Raw genomic sequence first — 18,095 nt, 5'->3', positions numbered from 1 at the left:
AACACCTAACTGTATATCAACATAAATACATATACATTGATTTTTGTAGCCATGGGAAAAATTCCATGATGAAGCTAAAATATGTTTGCTCTTTCCTCCCTCACATATCAGAAAAACTGATGATAGATTCACCCACTACAAACACAATCAGAAAATACTAAAAATTTGAACGTTTTTCTTCCCCTAAAGTGTGTGTATAAGTTCAGATATATGCAAAACTTTGAATCATTAAAAGAATATAAATATTAACTTAAACATCTGTCCTCAAAGTACTTCCTCCCTCTTGAAGTTTCCTGTTACTTCACTCATTTATATGCCACTGACTCTACACTGACCTTTTCAAGATTTATAAATACGCGGTTTTACATTTCTATTCTTATTCTCAAGGATTTGATTTAAAGCACACCCTCCGTCACAGCACACAGATTTAATCTGAGGAATTCTGTTTGTTCTCAAGGAACAGAATCTGTAACATTCCAAGTTAACTGTCACTGTTGAAAATTATCATTGTTGTCTGTCATTAGCTACTATATCATCTTGTTCTTGCTTTTTGTCGCAAATATAATCCTTCCCAATTTCGTATTGTGCTGAAAGGTAGTTGAAAACTTGAGTAGTTAAAGTATCTTTTCCAAGAAAAAATAATAATACCCATTAAATACCCACTGCGTGCAGTGCATTTTCCGGATGTAGCTCTCTTCCCTACGCTCTAGCGTTTTATTACACACGTTTTAAACAGGAGAACTGGAACCACCCATGGTTGTTTCGGTGTGATTCTAAAACAAAGATGACTTAATGCAAACAAAAGCTGAGCAAAGGCCGTCTCGGCGGGGCTCGGCTCCCGCACACGAGCAGATGTCTGGCACAGGGACGCTCCCGAGCCTCGCAGCAGCAGCGGGCCGGGAAACTCGGCTCTGCGCCTCTCGGACTGCCAGGGCTCCTCTCGGCACTCCTGCGCTCCCTCCCCCCTTCCGCACGGCGCCAACTCAGTAATAAACGTCTGCTCGTATGAGAACAGCTGTGGGAAAATCACCCTGGGCTCATTCCCTTTCTCCCGCCAGGCTGCGCTTTGCGGAATCACAGGAATCAATCAGGTTGGAAAGGATCTTTGAGGTGACCGAGTCCAACCTGTGAGCCAGCACCACCGTGGTCAAACAGACCACAGCACTGAGCGCCACATCCAGTCTTTCCTCAAACACCTCCAGGGACGATGACTCCACCACCTCCGTGGGCAGCCCATTCCATGGTCTAATCACTCTTTCTGCCAATAAATTCCTCCTGATTCCCAGTTTTTCGGTCTCTACCCTGCACTGCCCCCACTAGCACACGAGCAAGCACGGACCGCACCGGGCTCGGGGCGGAACGGGGAAGTGGCCGTTTAAACAAACACACGTGGAACGCGCAGCCGGGGCAGGCAGCGCTCCCGAGCTGGCAGCCCCGCACGGCTCCGAGGCAGCGGGCACAGCGGGCACAAACCCGCGGCTCCCCGCCGCGTCCCCCCTACTCTGGGCTCGGCCGGGCCCGGCCCCGCCGCGCCGACCCCGCCTCAGCCCCCGCCCGCCCAGCGCCTCCCCCGGGGCCGCCCCGCCCCGCCGCGCGCTCACCTTGCTCCGCGCCCGGGGCCACCCGCGCGCCCGCCCGCCCGCCGCGCCTGCGCGCCCGCCCTGCCGCGCGCCCCGCCCCTCCCGCGCGGGCACCGCCCGCGGTCGCCGCGGCAACGGGACGCGGAGCCGGGCGGCGGCGGCGGCCGCGGGCGCCTCACACCATGTCCCGGATCCTGTGCGACTGGCTCAACCGGGACGTGAAGCTCTCCCGGTGCATCGGTGAGTAAGGCACCGCTGCGCGGGGACGGGCAGGGCCTGGCCGCGGGGGCAGTGGGGTCAGGGTCGGGCCGTCATGGCAGGGGTCCCCCCGCGGCCTCTCCCCTGGCGGGCCCGCTCCCTTCCCGCGACCACGTGCCTCCGCAGGTACATTTTTAATCTTCAGGTGCAAGGCAGGGACTACAGAATCGTAGGTCCATCTGAGCTGGAGGAGACCTTCGGGGCCATCCAGTCCAAGTGCGCACCCAGCAGTGCCCCTGTAAGCCCTGAACCACTAAACCACATCACCCAGCGAAAGATCCAGACACCTCCTGAACACCTCTAGGGATGGTGACTGCTTCACCTTCCTGGGCAATTAATTCCAATGCCTGAAAAATTTCAAGCTGAAGTTAATTATCCTCAAGGGGCAGGTGCTCTCAGGAGATGGAAGGTGCTCAAACTCCTAATAAGGACTCTGGAGAATAAAAAGTAGTTTAATATGTTTGGAAAGTAGTGCTTTGTTTTGAATGGCACGTGTGCTGGCCTTGGAAAAACATTTGTTCTGCAAGGAGGGAACAAAACCCTCATGAAAATTAGAGAGATGGGTAATCACCTACTGTATGAAGTCTAACAAGGTGACAAATTCTGCATCTGGGATTGGACAACCCTTGTTGTGTCTATAGACTTGGGAAGGAGATGCTGGTGTGACACAGAAAGAGATCTGAGGCTCTGGGTCGATGGCAAGTTGAACACGAGCCAGCAGTGCCCTGGCAGCCAGGAGGGCCAACCCTGTCCTGGGGACATCAGGCACAGCATCACCAGCCAGGCAAGGGAGGGGATTGTCCTGCTCTGCTCTGCACTGGGGCAGCCTCACCTCCAGTGCTGGGGGCAGCTCTGGGGGCCACAGTGTAAGAAAGGCATGAAACCATTAGAGAGTGTCCAAAGGGGGCAGCGAGGATGGTGAAGGGTCAGGAGGAGAAGCCGTGTGAGGAGTGGCTGAGGTCACTTGGTCAGTTCAGCCTGGAGAAGAGATGACAGGGGAGACCTCACTGCAGTTACAACTTCCTTGTGAGGAGAAGCAAAGGGGCAGACACTGATCTCTGCTCTGTGGTGACCAGTGACAGGATCTGAGGGAAGGGCCTGAAGTTGTGTCAGGGGAGGTTTAGGTTGGATATCAGGAAAAGGTTTTTCCCCAGAGGGTGGCTGGGCACTGGAACAGGCTCCCCAGGGCAGTGGTGACAGCACCAGCCTCACAGGGCTGAAGAAGCACTTGGAAAATGCTCTCAGGCACGTGGTGTGTGACTCTTGAGGTGTGCAGGGCCAAGAGTTGGACTCAATTCTGATGGTTCCCTTCCAACTCAGCTGATTCTGTGATTGTATAAAGAAGAGCACGTTAGAGCTAGCTTTTTTTTTTAATTTGCAGTTTGTATGGAAAATTTAGTAATTATAGTTTATAGATATTTTTAGTCTCAGTGACAATTATGACGATGTTTGCATTTTAACATTGAAAATCAGAAATTATTATGTAAAGCTGATGTTGCAAAATGACTGCACAGAAAGTATATTTACTTCTGATTTGAAAACTATTACTGCTAAATCAATCTCCTAAAATTTCTTTTAATTATTTACTAAACTTTGGATTTCATTTTGTTATAAACACAATAACAAGTTTTATTAAAATTAACGTTTGGATTCTTTTAATTATTTTATTCAAAAATCCCCAAACAATCACAAAACCCCAAACTTAGTTCCAGGATCATTTCCAGAAGAATTTTCTACTGGCTACCTCCTAGGAGAACTTCTCCACAAATATGGTCTTCAGGATGACTTTAAACAATTTTCACAGAAAAGGTTAGTACATATGGATAACATTTGGTCTCCTATATAAAGTAACAATTCTCTTACATGTAGTAGACAAAATATGTATTTTCTCAGCTAGGATTTGCTAATGCAGTGTAAAATTTATTGAGTTTTAAAATATTTTTCAGTAATTCAAAAGCTAAATATATTTGATGCATTAATTGATTACGTATTTCCAGAGAGATGGGTCATAATTCTTCAGGAAAATTATGCATTTTAATTGTAACCTGTACAAAAGTACCAGGTTAGACCAAAGGTTCAAAAAGCCTTTCAAGGATGTCTCTAAAATTTGGAATAGTGGAACACTGCCCATGATCTGTGTAGAGTAAGGAATACAGGGTTTTGTTGTGGTGGTGACCATAACATCTTCACTAAAATGAAAATGTTGGAGAAACATTATGAGTTTCTGAGTGGAGCTCTGGCAGAAGATCATATAAGAATTTATAAGTTTGCAAGTAATCTGATGTAATATCTATAATCAAGAAGAATTGTAAAATGGGAAGTTGAAAAATCTTGCACAGATCTATGAGCTTTTATACACTGATAATGCAATTCATGAGGTTGGCTTATGCTGTGTTCTGTCAGACCATGGTGCACATGTACATGAGGAGTTCCAGGCTGTACAAAATCCTCCTGTTTCTAATGTATTCACACCCTTTCTTATCCCAAGTCCCACCAAATTGTGGGAGGGCAGGTTGGCCACAGCTAATAAAGGCAGCTAGCAAAAAGCAGTTTCACACAGCAGTTTTTGAACTCTATTTCTAGGGCTTCTAGATCTCTTAGGAATTTCTGGTATCATTGGAAAACCCCAGGTAATTCTTAAGAGTGCCTGCTATTGCTGGAAAAAATAAGGAGGCTTTTGTCTTCCAGCAAGGTCTAGCACCTTCTAAGTTTTCTCAATTCTTCCCAGTAAAAGGGTGCTTTGAGCCCTTGTCCTCAGGTGATTAGAGGTGCATTTAGTGAGGATGCACTTCAGTAGGTGCACGAAGTGATTGGAAACTCTGCTGAGACAGTTTATGTGTGCTCAGCAAAGATGGGAATATATGATAGGACATGATATCCAGTGCCCACTGGAACAACTACTCAGGGTGTCAGAGGCCTCAACTCAAATTTCTCTCCAGTGAAAAAAGTGAACTCTCCCTGTCTCAGACTGATGGGAGTGCCTTCATCAAAGGGAGGTTGTGGCTTTGGCTGCAGAGGTGTGTGTCCATAGAGGAGCTGTGTTATCACACCAGCTGCTATAGAGTGAGGTGAGGGGTTACACTGGATCTTCTCTGAGCCACTGCAGATACAGGAACCTGAACCCACAGCTGTGTTGAGGGAGAGGCAGGCAGAACTGTTGTGTTAGGAAAAGGAGGTGACTGGCAGCAGGTGAGCTCTGTGAAGAAAAGGAAGGTGTCTGCTCCTCCTGCTGAACCACAGCTGCAGAACAGGTTCATTGCAGTGGTAGCAGATGAGTGCTGGTGGCACTATATGGTAAAAGGTCTGAGCAGGTAAAGTGTAAAGCACCCTGGAACACCAGCAGGAGCAGGTAGGGATAGCAGTGGGAGACTTTCCTGCAGGAGATGGAAGTGCCATCGGCTGACCTCACACACTAGCTGGGGAAGTTTGCTGCATGATAGAGGTTCGGTCCAGAGCTGCAGAGACTTGTCCAGCCCTTGCACTAATATCCCTGCTATTCTTCCCTGTGGACACCAAGGACACTGCCAGAGACCTGGAGCCAAAAGCATGAGGGCTCGGGTAATTATTTTCCTCCCTTCTGCTGGTGGATGGGCTTAATGAGGAGTGGATAGGTTCTACAGGTCAACAAGTGGTTGTGCAGCTGCTGTCCACCACAGGTATTTGCTTTTCTTAGTCATAGGGTCCTCTTCCGAGGGGAAAAACAGCTAGGAAGAGATGGGATCATCCTGACCAAGGTGGACAAGGGAATCATTCCAACAACCTGACAAACCTGGTGAGGATAGCTTTAAACTAGGAATGGGTATTGATGGAGAGGTTTAGTTTCAAACAAGAGAGGAAGTGATGGCCTAGACTGGTGAGCAAGAGGAAGGTGATGTGAATAAGAGTAGCAAAACACTGCAGAAGGCTGCCCACCTCAAATGTATGCATGCAATTAAGGAAGTGCTAAGAAGACAGGATTTGGGAGAAGCATTCACACATTTTCTAAATTATTCTAAATTTTTTTAATTCACACAACTGGCTGCTTCTCTGAAGTGCCTCTATAGTAATGCATGCAGCATGGGGATCAAACAGAAGAAATTAGAGGCCCGTGAGCAGTTGCTGGGCCTTCAGATCACTGCAATCACAGAGGGGCTGTGGGTTAGCACCCAGAAGTGGTGTACTGCCATGGCTTGATACAGGCTCTTTAGGATGGACGGACTGGGAAGGTGGGGGCTAAGAGGAGCTGCCCTCTCTGTGAGAGAGCAGGGAAGATCCAAGACCTGCCTCTGTAGTGGCCATTCTTAGTTATCTTCCTGCATCAAAAAGATGGCAGAGTATGGCTCCATCAGCCTCCCTCTCAGTTTCTCAGATGAGTATCTGCCATGCTGAGGCTGAGATGCTTAATGCCTTCTCTATCTTAGTCTACTAAATAAAAATCGCACTCAGAAATCCCAAGTGCATGAAACTAACAGGAAGGTCTGCACTAGTTGTTTACCCTGTGTGATCGGGAAAACTTCCAAGGATGGAGACTGTACTACCTCTCCAGGCAATTTATTTCAATATGAAACTTGTATGTATTTTATACAATTGCCCTCATGGAAGAAAGGTCTTGTCTTATGTCTACGCAGAAGGCCATCATGGGCTTTTACAGGTATCTCCACAGCAAAAGGAAGGCTGGGGAAATGTGGGCCTACTGGGACATGCAAAAGACTTAAAGTATCCCAAGGCCCTAAGACATACAGGAAAGTCTGTAGCAAGAAAGATATACCCATGGAGAAGGAGCAGTTTATGGAATATTAAAATAAATGGCACATACTGTGTGACCTGGCTGATGTTGTTGGTGAGCCACTCTCAATAATCCTTGAAAGTTTGTGGTGATGGAGGGGAATCCCTACAACCACAAGACTGCAACTGCTGCGCTTTTCTTCAGGAGTGCAAGGAGGGAGAAGTAGACATGTACAAGCCAGTCAGCCTCACAGAATGAAAAGAGCTTCTCAATGTGTGTCGTGATTTCTGGCAAGAAGGCTCATCTTAACCTTGAATCAATGGCAAAAAAATGCTCAACACTTGTAAGCTTCACTTCAGTATAAGTGTGTTAAGAAATAAAACATGGACTGTTACAGTGAGAATTATGAGCTCCTGGACAGTTTAATCTAGAAATAGGATGAATACTGTGTCATCAAAAGGTCTTATTAGGCATTTCTGTAGAATTATGCTGGATCTTGGCTGACCTCAAAAGTTTCTTGCTCCATGTGAAGGACCTATTGGGAACTCAAGCAGTAGAGCAGTATAGAAACCATGATTTTCAGACTCAGGCTGAAGTTGTGGGTATGTCTGATGAAATTTGATGGGTTGATTGCTGTAAACTGATAATTTATTCTTACTTGATTTTGCCCTGTATATATGTTGATCTTCACTGCTTCTTCATGAGAACCTACATATCAAGAGAAATATTAACCTTCAAGACACTATTTTAGTTTCAAATGTAACTTGCTCATTTAGAACATAGACTTTGTTTTCAACACTGCTTTAACATGTCTGTCCATTTCTTTTTCTTGGAGAAAAAAATGTGTTGAAGTGTTGTAAGGATTAATAGATAATACAGACCTTTTTTTCGTGATTTCTTATGCTTTAACTGGTGAGAGTTTGAGTGACTGATGTGGCTAATATAGAAAGTTCATTAAATCTCCTTGTGTGTTTGGTGGATTGTATACGATTAGCTTCAATTACAGATTAGCTTTTGCTATTAGATGCACTTTGTGTGCATGTGTATCAGAATTTATATAATCCAGTGTGGTCTTTGTCTTTTCTAAAAGTTATGCATAGTAATCAATGTGGTTACTTGTACAGCAGCATAAAACTTAAGCCAAAGTGTGTATCACATTATTTAAGGAAGTCCTCTGTGGTTGTTTTTTTTCCCCTCCTATCTTAGTGTAAGTGTCATGACCATGCTTAAATGCAGCAAGTTGGAATTGAAAATAAGTTTATGTTCTGGGTTCTTTGTTGTTGTTTTAAATCATATAGAAATGCAGATGCAAAAATTAACAATTTTTCTCGCCTGGAACCCACCCTTCACCTGCTTGGTGTGCATTTTAATGAGAATATGGCCCAAGACATCATGACAAAACAACATGGGGCTGCAACGAATCTTTTGTATGAACTGTATATTGCTTTAGAAAAAAAGAGGAAGGCAAAGTTCACTGAAGTCACTGTGGAAGCAATGAGACCTACAGCAACTACAGCAAAGCTTAAGTCTACTGAAAGTGAAAATCGAGAGGTAACTAACTATGTCTGTTTTGTATGAATGCAAAGAAGGTAGCATATTTACATGTACTTTTCAAGCTTTCCCTCTCTACTTTGCAAATCCCCTGTTGAAAACCCACTATTTATAAGGAAAGGAAGCAGTCCTTTGCTATGTCTTCTACAGTGGATTTGCACAGCTTATCAGAAACTCAATAGTATATTGATCTTCTTGTTCTCTGTTTCTTTGTTTTGGTTCATTCTCTGTTACCTGCTCTGTTCTCAAGCTTTCTCCAGACTTAAAAAGCTACAACAACAAAACTTGTAGTTGGTCAGCAGCAACCTTTTTCCTCCTTTGATGAGCACACATTGCAGACTGTATTGTGGGCTAGGTATCAACTCAAACTAATTTCCCCTTCAGGAAACTTATTTATAGCTATGTCAAGCTCTGTGCTACAGTGGTTTGGTTCATTCTGTTGCATGTCTCTCCATTCTCTCCATATATTTATACTGCCCTACATTCTGCAATAACTGTATGCTGAGAAATACAAAGAGAGAAAAACAAAGGGTAAAGAGAACATCTAAGAGGAAGTCAGTGTTGATGTGATAGGTTCTGTTAAAGACTTCCTTCTTGTATCCAGTTATATTCAGTATGTCCAGACCATTACTTGTTATCAGGATGAGGAGTTTTTAAGCAGGTATGTATCATAAATTAAATTGAACTGGGAGAAATTTCACCTTTTTTTTTTTTTCTGGCACTATTTCTGAAAAATAGCCTTCAAGCAGAAAGTTTGCCAACAAGTGCAAAGATATGTTGACTTTTAGGTACTATCTCTTCACCTGTAGAGGGATACCTTAAAGAAATTGAACAACTGAGAGTAGGACCTGTCTTTAGACAAGTTCAGAATGGCATTTGAATCATGGAGTAGTTGAAGTTGGGAAGAGCCTCTGGAACTCAGTTTATTCTTCCTGCTCCAAGCAAAGTCTGCTCTAGCAGGTCCCTCAGGACCTTGTTCAGTGGGGTTTTGAATATCTGCAAAGCTGTAGACTTTCAGTAAAGAAATGCTTCCATACCTCCCCTGGTGCAACATGGGACAAATCCTGTGATTGAAGTGCAAGTATGGATGGCTATAGGCTGTTCAGAAGGGACAGGAGGGGAATGAGAGCTGAGGGTTTGCCCTTTGTATCAAGAGGTAGATTAGATGTGAAGAGTTGTCTCTGAGGGATAGACATGAGCAGGCTGAAAGGCTGTGGATAAGAATGAGAGATCAAAGTGAAAAATGGAACCCTGTGGCTGGTGTTTACTACAGTCTTCCTGACTAAGGTGAGCCTATTTGACAAAGTCTTGCTCCAGCTAGAGGAGGCATCATGCTTGCAGGCTCTTGTCCTGCTGGGGATCTTCAACCTCCCAACAGCTGCTGGGAAAGTAGCACGGGGTACTTCCTGTAGGTAATCCAGGAAATTCCTGGAATAAAGGATAACTTCTTGAGCCAGGTAATAGACAGCGCTACCAGAGGAGATGTGATACTGGTTCTGATGGTCACCAATGCATACAAAATAATTGGGGACATAAGACTGGAGGCAGCCTGGTCTACAGTGACCATGAGTTGATGGCATTTTAGTCCTGAGGTATCAGGTAAGGAGTAAAGGCAGATCCCTGAACTTCAGGAGAGCAGACTTCTAGCTCTTTAGGGAGATAGATCTCCTGGGAGGCTGCCCTCAGGGACAAGGGAGGAACTGAGATAGCAGATCTTTAAGGAATTCTTCCATAGTGGGCAAGAGCTAGCAATCCCCAGGAGCAAGAAACCAGGCAAGGAAGATAAGAGACTGACATGGCTGAGTTAGGGAGCTGCTGGGAAAGCAAACACACAGGAAGCTGAAGCTGGGGCAGTGAGCTGGAAAGAGTTTAGAAATGAAGTATGGTTGTACGGATGCAGTGATGAAGGCCAAGGCAAAGCTGGAACCGAACTTGGCAAGGGACACAAAAAATTAGAGGAAAAGCTTCTACACGTATGTTAAGCAGAAAAGGAAGTTCGATAAACAATGCTGGAAAACTGGTAACAATAGAGGAAGAGAAGGCTGAGATACTCAATTTTTTTTGCCTCATTCTTCACTTCTCAGTCCACAACCTCTTGAGTGGATGGACACCAGGATGGGAACTAGGGGACAGGCTCATGAAGTGGGCCCAGGGAAATCTCATGAGGTTTAACCAGACCAAGTGCTGGTGCTGCACCTGGGCCAGATCAACCCCTGGTATCAGCACAGGCTGGGCATGAACAGCCCCAGAGCAGCCCTGCCCAGAAGGGCTTGGGGGTGCTGTGGGTGAGAGGCTGGACATGCCCTGGCCATGGCACTCCCAGCCCAGAGAGCCAAACGTGTCCTGGGCTGCATCCAGAGCCCCGTGGGCAGCAGGGCAGGGAGGGGATTCTGCCCCTCTGCTCTGCTGAGACCCACCTGGAGCACTGCATCCAGAGCTGGGGTCCCTGCACAGGAGGGACAGGGACCTGCTGGAGTGAGCCCAGAGGAGAGACAAAAAGATAGTCAGAGGGATGAAGAACCTCTGCTGTGAGGAAAGGCTAAGACAATCGGGATTGTTCAGCCTGGAATAGGGAAGGGTTCAGAGTGACCTAATTGCAGCCTTTCAGTACCTGATATTACTGAAGAGAGCCTACAAGATAGATGTGGAAAGACTTCTTATGAAGGCATCAAGCAACAGGAATTGGGGGACTGCCTTCATACTGGAAGATAGCTGGTAGTAGTGGTAGTAGCAGTATCTAGTAGACTAGATATTAGGAAAAAATTCTTTACTGTGCAGGTGGTGAGGCACTGGCACAGGTTGCCCAGAAAAGTTGTGGATGACCTATCCCTGGAAATGTTAAAGGCCAGGCTGGGTGGGACTTTAAATAATCTGGTCTAATTGAAGCTGTTGCTGCCCAGAGCAGGAGGCTTGGAACTAAGTGATCTTTAAAGTCTCTCCCAACCTAAACCATTCTATGATTCTATTCCACATGTTCTGGAATGTGTTACCAACTGGATACCAGGGACAAGAGAACAGCACCTCCCCTTACACTTCCCCTCCAGAGGAACCTGCACAGGGCAATGAGGTGTCTTTTTCTGTCAACTAAACAAAGTTTGGCATCATTCAAGTTTAAATCTCCAAGTTCTTTTCTATAGAGCTAGTCCTGATTTTCTGTTTGAACTTTTATAGGTTTTTCTGTGTACATTAACACAGAAAAACACAGTTTGAAAGATTGGTCTCAAAATTTATCGTATTTTAACATTTTTATTGTACTTTCTGACTCTTCATTGTTGGATGTTTAATATTTGAAAACTGTAGTGCCACATCAGAATGAAACAAAATCCAAGATGATAACAGATAAGAGAGCTCATGTGCATGTTGCAGAGCTGCAGAGAGCTCAGACCATCCAAGAAAGTGAAGAGCCCAAAACACTGAAAAATGACTACTTATTTTTATAGATGTCTGAAGACGTGTTTTCTGAAGGTTATGTGCTTAATGAGTTAGTTAAAGCCAGTGTGACGGCTTTCTGATTCTGTACTACATGCTCATGTTTATACAAGAACAAAGCAAAGCAGTGTGTGTGGAAATAAAGCCAATGTACTCTTACCTTAAAAACATTCCTATTTAAAAATCAGTCCATGTTAAGTTGAAAGTATTTGCATATTGTCAAGCATGGAACATATTTATAGATTTGAAGACAAAGTGTACATATCACAATTCATATGCATTTGAGATGTCCTTGTATAAGAGTTTTTTGTTATTCTTCTTTTGTGAAGAAAAGATGGAGCATTGTACAAAAGCAGGAAAATGACAGAAGAAGGGCATCTATAGTGGGTATGGCCTCAGAACATTTTGTACTTCTGTGTAGCTATTCTGATGAAGTAAAAAAGGAGGAACACATTTCTTTAGACATGGGAAAACTCATCCAAAGCAGAGGTTATAGTTTATATAGAGGAAATGGCCAGGTATCAGGGTGTTGAACCCCACTGATGACATTGTTGACTAATTTGATATGTAAGGAAGGAAGGGAGTCTTGCTGTGGTTATTTAGTTGTTCTATTGCCACTACATAAGCAAGAAGGAAAAAGTTCCTTCAGGTGTCTAAACAAGAAAATGCAAGCCATAAACAAAATATTCAAAATAACATTTTAAAAGAAAAGTTTGGAATATCTCTTTTGATGTATTATATATTTTTAACTATCTTTGACTTCTTTGTCTAAAAACAATTTTTTTCTTTATTCTGCCTTTACCTGCCTGTCTGTTTGGTGTACTTTAAATTAGTGTAATTAGTGTAATTTATATGTTTGTTACTTCTTGATCTGTGCTAGTGTTACCTAATGTGTCACCTAATGGTATTCTCGGTTTCTGTACCAGGAAACTGGTATTCTCATTTTCTGGCTGTATTCAGACCTGAAACAGGTACCATACTAGAACTAGAGTTCAATGAAAGCCCTTAAAAGCCTATAAGGCACTGCTCAAGTCTGGAGCCTGATAATCTCTTCTAGTTTCTTCATGGAAGACAATTTTCAGCTTAATTGTATTTGCTTCATATCAGCATTACATGGGAAGGAGACAAAATGGAGTAATGGCCAGGATTCCAACAACTGTTTCACAGATTCAAAAACAACCATCAAGACCCACCACAAAATCTTTTGAAGCCAAAAGCTTCTTAAAGAAGAAGAGGGAAGCAGAGGTAATTATCATCTATATTGTTTTAATATTAATTCAAACCCCATGATTTTTAGGAAATTTATGATTACAAATACTGTACGTGCACCATGCAAAAGCTGCTGACTGTCAAAATGGTATCGATTCAACTAGTGAAGATTTGCATGAGTATGGTTTTGCAGTTTTTTTTAAAACAAGAATTTTTTTAATGTAAGAGAAATTTAATATTAAATAAATACCAAAGATAGGTAGTAATTTGATTGCTGAGAGTAGCTTGAGTCTACTAGAAAGAATACATTAAATAAAATCATTAGTGTTCCTTTTTGATTTGTGTGTGATAACATTTTTCATCATAATGTTCGAACTGTTCTATAACACACTGTGTAACTGTCTGCTTATTAAATGCTAGTAACAGTTGAAATTGACAATAACCTTAAATCAAGAGATGCAGCAATTAAAAAAATCTGCATTGTCTAGTATCAAAAAATTCTTGGATTGTAATTCAAGTTCATGGATTGTATTGTTTTTAGCAGTGCAACTATTACCACTTTTTACAACTGGGCAACAGTGACAGAAGTATTTAAATCTAGAGTTTAGTAACCTATAGTACCACAGTTACTTGAATAAGTATCAGGGATGCATTCAAGGTACTAAGTCTAAGCAGATCATAGTCCAGAGTATCTTGTTTCAAATCCCCATATGGTGAGAATTATGCGTTCTGCTAGAACCCTATGCAAAATCAGAGTTATCCTGCAGAAAGAATAGCTGTAAAATTCTAGGATTTTCTGGCTGCTGGATATAGATGTAGCTAGGAAAGAGGAAGAGGAGAAGGAAATGAAAGGTGTAAAATGGAAATCATCTGGCCTTTGTTCTTGGTGTAGCTGAAGCTTAAAATATTTTCAGTGTAAGCATTTCTGTTGTACTAACATGACATAAAAGTAATTCCACAGTAATTTTTCTGTTGAACCTTCTTAATGTTGCTTTGTGAAGAGAAATAAAATTCTGTGTTACTTCTTCAGAACGTATACAAGGAGATAGAAAAGTTTGAGAAGTCTTTGACAGGAAATGTCTCTGCAGTACACAGCCATGTGACTGACAGGTAACATTTGGATACTAAATTGTTAAGAATAGTCAGGATCCCACCTCCGATCTCTGCTATGTAGACAGCTACTTGAAGAAAGAATAATGTCTCGTTTAGTTTAAACTGTGATTATCCTTTGAATGAATGTCACACTAGCACTGATTTCAGGCCCAACACAGTTGCGGTTAGCTTCAAGTTAACTTAAGTCTTTTAAGTTACTTTTAGTTGTAGTAGGGATGGCTCAAGCTTCTTCCACTATTTTTTTGCCACACATGCAGCAAGGAAAGGCTCAAAGTACATATTTTCTTTGTTCATTTTAGTTATTGGGTCTGTAAGGTGAATTAGTCTTGCAGCAAGATAGGAATGGTGAATATGCATACACAGTAACACATTTCAAAGGGAAAAGAAGTAACTTTTATCCTGAAACTTACATGTATGTTGATTTATTTTTGAATAATTGCAAGTAATTTTCCTTAGTGATATGCCTACTCTACTCAGAAGATGTGACACTAATGCATGCTGCTATGGACATATCTGTGTGTAAACCTGTGATTAATAGCTGCAAAACTACTCAGAGTGTATGGTATATTGAAGAATAGCCCATCTTTCTTTGACATTCTATGAGCCATCCTAATTTCCTCTTTCTGTGCAATTTGGCTTTGTATTGACAAAGAAACTAATGATAAGTTGGCTCAAGTCAGTGCTGAGACCTTCTTCTGGACCCAGTGGGCATTGTGGAGCACAAGAGCATCAAGAAGTAGCCACAGAGCCCACAGAGTGATGTTCTACATTTGTTAGACTTGCACATAATTATACAGGCATCTGTATGAAAAGACCCTTAAGAATGGTAATTCCTATCTTTCTTTTTTCAATCAGTGATATGCAAGAATTATTGCAAACACAGAAGTTTCAAGAAACAAGTCTAGAAACTATCCCAGAGACGAAAACTGAGCTGTTAAGTATTTATTCAGATGATGAATATATAAGGAAAATTAAAAAACGTGTAGCAGAAGATACATTTGCTAGAGAACAACGAACAAAGAGACGGCAAAGAATGCTACTGGATCAGTTAACAGCACATGAGGCTCGAGAGGTGGGAAATTGTATGCTGAAGTACATAGTCCACGTGCATTTAATTAGTAATCTAAAATGTGCTTACAAATACGAAATGAGTACTTCTGGAAGGCTGAATTAAATTTGAAGGGGATAAAGAGACTTATATGCATTGATGTCTGAATATCTCTTTTATGTTCAACCCTTGAAAAATATGGAAGGTTGGCTGTTCTTCATCACCACCCTTATGTCATGCACCATACGTATAAACTTAAAAGGATAAAATTAAGGTAGCAGAACAGAGGTTATTAAAAATCCATTACAGACCTGCATTCTATTCCCTGCCTTCCTCCCCCAAAAGTGGAACATCCTACAGTACCAAAATGTATACTGGTTCTAAAGAAGATTCTTATTTAAAAACTATAAAGCATGGCATTCCTTGTTTGAAAACCTGTATTTACAAATGGGTATATGAAAGTTCTGATTTGGACTGATGAATTCTGAGATGGTTGTGCTGCGTGATACAAAGAATCAAAATTTTATTTGCAGGTCAGAGATTTGGTGTTTGATGTGTTATGAAATAGAGGATACGTCTCTGGAGAACGTCTGTGTTGTGTCTAAAAATGAATGTTGCACATTATTACATTTCAATCCTGTCCCATAAAGCACAAGGCTTTTAAGATTCTTCTTCATATAGTCCTCCTTTAAAAAGCAGCTTTTAGATTATTAATTCCACAGATTGTCTCTTTTATAATGATTCTATCAAAACACAGCCTTGTAATTTACTGGGTTTTTTTTATTTCTGGTTATTTTTAATTTAGTATTTCCCTATGAGTCCTTAGTTTAGATCATGTGTGTTGAACATATATAGCTGAGCCTATCTCTACTGCTAATACTAATAATACTAATAAGAATAATAATCATATTTCATAATAATAACATTTCAGATGTGTAGCATCTCAGAAAAGATGAGCTATTGCATACATATATGTACTTAAGCCTTGGAACCTAATGTCTTGAGATATTTTGGAAATTTTAAGAAAAAGTTTAATACGTTGGGGTAAACATCTAGAGGTGAGATACTTCTCAATGTCTATGTCAGACCTAAATTTTCTTGAAAAACACCTGCAGTGGTTTATACCAAGAGTCTATCTCTCCATGTATCCTCTCTCTGAGTTCTTGTTCAAAGAGATTTATAGTATGTTCTTGTTGAACATGGCATAGGCCACGAAGAAGTTTTGCAACCCTTGCCTGAAATCACTGTAGTCACAAAACTTGCTCCTTTAGCACTCTTATCTCTTGCAGCCCTAGCAGTGTGACCCATTGATTCTAAAAGCCAGGGCTACTAATATCCAGAGTGGATACAGCATCTCAGACTGGCTACAGAGAAGCTTCAAATCAAATGAAAACTAGCAATAGTGTTCCTAGCTTCTGAGGCAGAAAAATCAGCTTGCTATATTGAAATCACAGACTGCAGGGAATAGAAGGAGAGACAAATTAGCATTTCACTGAAACAGTTATCTGGCCATATCACAGAATCTATTTAGTGGTAATTTGGTTCTAAATTAGCAGAGGAAAAACTGTTTTGTTGGAACTTCGTGAGATTTCAGACATTAGATGTTACTTGACATAAGAAAATTGGAAAGCAAACTGACGTATTTTCTTTAAAAAATGAATGGATAGAGAAAATAGTTTTCTAAAAGATTGCTTTTTCCCCCTATTAAATATTGAACCAGAAAGGGTTTGTTGACTGAAATTGCAACTGTTTAAATCCATTCAGATCTGAGTTTTACCTCCACTGCATAAATCTTGAACACAGTATGGGATCATTTAGAGTTGAAGGAATTTCATTCCTTCAAAGTGCTGTAACATGTTTCATATCCATATTTATAAAAGTTTATTAAAAGAATCTTGAATCTTGTTCAAGCATTTTTTTTTTGGCACACTACAAGCTGGAATCTCGGAGAGAAAATACTTTACAATTACATGACAGTACTCTAGGTGGAGCATAGCATGACGCCAGTCACATTTTCATAGGCAGGTGTTGAAAGTATTTGACAGTTGTATGGCTTCATCCCAACTGAACCTTTACCTCCACCATTTCAACAAATTATTGGTGACTTGTACTTGTTGTTCTTAATGCTCTGTTCAGATTTTATATCTCTGAGTTTAAAAGTTATCAGACATAAATTACTATCACCAGTAAATTGAGAATGTGAAAATGGGAGGAGAAATGAATTGTTACTAGCTTATTACTTGTCAATCAACTTGATTTAAGTATGCTAAGCTCTAGGTTTTTGTCAAAAAATTTATGATCACACAACCACACAGAATTGTCTCACTTCTATGTAAATCAAACGAGAGAACAGAAAAATAGAAGAACATGGTATAGTAACTATGTATGAACAGCACAAAACATAAACACGTTAATGTTTGGCCACTGGATGCCACTGTTGTCTTAAGTAGGTAAACTGAAAAAAGTGTCTATTATGCTTTCTTAATAGTAATTTTTCAAAGTATTACTAAGTTGTCCCATTTGTGATATTAAGATTTCTTCAAGCACTTCACAGTTCTCTGTGAAGATGTTGATGCGAAATGTTAGGTCAAAAACTTTCTACTATTTTTATTTTGAGTTCTTGTATGTTCAGAAGTTTCAAAAATTGCCAGCCTTTGGCTTGAGTACTTTGTGCATTCCTTTTTGTATGAAAGATAACTCCTAATGCTGCACTCCTCCATCCAGTGAGGATCCTTTTTGAAACTATGAGTTTGGAGTTTGGTGTTCTGAATCCTCATTTTTCTGTTGTGGAGTTTTGAGTTAATCACCTTTTCTGTTTTTCTTGTTCCTCAAGAATTTCCTGCTGGCTCTTTTTAGGCCTAGTGAGCATGCTGAAGTATTTGATTACTTAGAATATTGAAGTTCTCTATCCCTTTAAAAAGAGAAGATATGTTTTGACTGCTGTGAAGTGTTCTAAGGGAACATCTTCCAATTTCCTTTATGAAATGGAAGTTCACCTAGAGCAGATGTTTTAATTTCTCACTGGACCAACTGTTTGCACCATTCAATTGAGTATGACAAATGACCTTTCTGTTAGGGTGGCTCCTTCAATTCTTTCAAATAACGATTTTAACATCAATTTTCTACCGGTGAATGTTTATTACTGCTGTAATAATTTGTGATTGAGGGTAAGCAGCAACTAATGAAAAAAATTAAGGGTATT

The 18,095-nt window shown here is 41.4% G+C and overlaps 2 protein-coding genes across 21 annotated transcripts in view; one reads left to right on the top strand and one right to left on the bottom strand.

Annotated features, from left to right (window-relative positions):
* The window catches only part of PRLR (prolactin receptor), a 153,239-nt gene extending 151,601 nt beyond the window's left edge, over window positions 1-1,638 (bottom strand). For 5 of the 8 annotated variants that reach the window (XM_088155901.1, XM_088155903.1, XM_088155902.1 and 2 more), the window contains exon 1: window positions 1,602-1,638. The gene's annotated coding sequence lies outside the window, so the exon portion shown is untranslated. Of the gene's footprint in view, window positions 1-663; window positions 749-1,601 lie in introns of those variants that run through there. The other 3 variants (XM_088155908.1, XM_088155907.1, XM_088155904.1) reach the window with 3 other exon arrangements.
* A 98-nt stretch (window positions 1,639-1,736) lies between these two features.
* SPEF2 (sperm flagellar and cilia associated 2) overlaps window positions 1,737-18,095 on the top strand; it is a 73,153-nt gene continuing 56,794 nt past the window's right edge. For 10 of the 13 annotated variants that reach the window (XR_015799237.1, XM_088155966.1, XM_088155970.1 and 7 more), the window contains exons 1-6: window positions 1,737-1,820; window positions 3,545-3,647; window positions 7,842-8,094; window positions 12,631-12,768; window positions 13,763-13,842; window positions 14,701-14,917. Coding sequence is in view for 11 of the 13 variants with exons in the window: in XM_088155966.1 (XP_088012092.1) it covers window positions 1,763-1,820; window positions 3,545-3,647; window positions 7,842-8,094; window positions 12,631-12,768; window positions 13,763-13,842; window positions 14,701-14,917 (849 nt within the window). In the remaining 2 variants the exon portion in view is untranslated. Of the gene's footprint in view, window positions 1,821-3,544; window positions 3,648-7,841; window positions 8,095-12,630; window positions 12,769-13,762; window positions 13,843-14,700; window positions 14,918-18,095 lie in introns of those variants that run through there. The other 3 variants (XM_088155969.1, XM_088155971.1, XM_088155972.1) reach the window with 3 other exon arrangements.

Source organism: Sturnus vulgaris, chromosome Z, assembly GCF_052056855.1.
Source record: "Sturnus vulgaris isolate bStuVul1 chromosome Z, bStuVul1.hap1, whole genome shotgun sequence".
In the NCBI taxonomy this organism is placed as follows: Eukaryota; Metazoa; Chordata; class Aves; order Passeriformes; family Sturnidae; genus Sturnus; species Sturnus vulgaris.
Note: the sequence above shows the minus strand (reverse complement) of the source record. Positions and strands in the feature narration are given on the sequence as shown.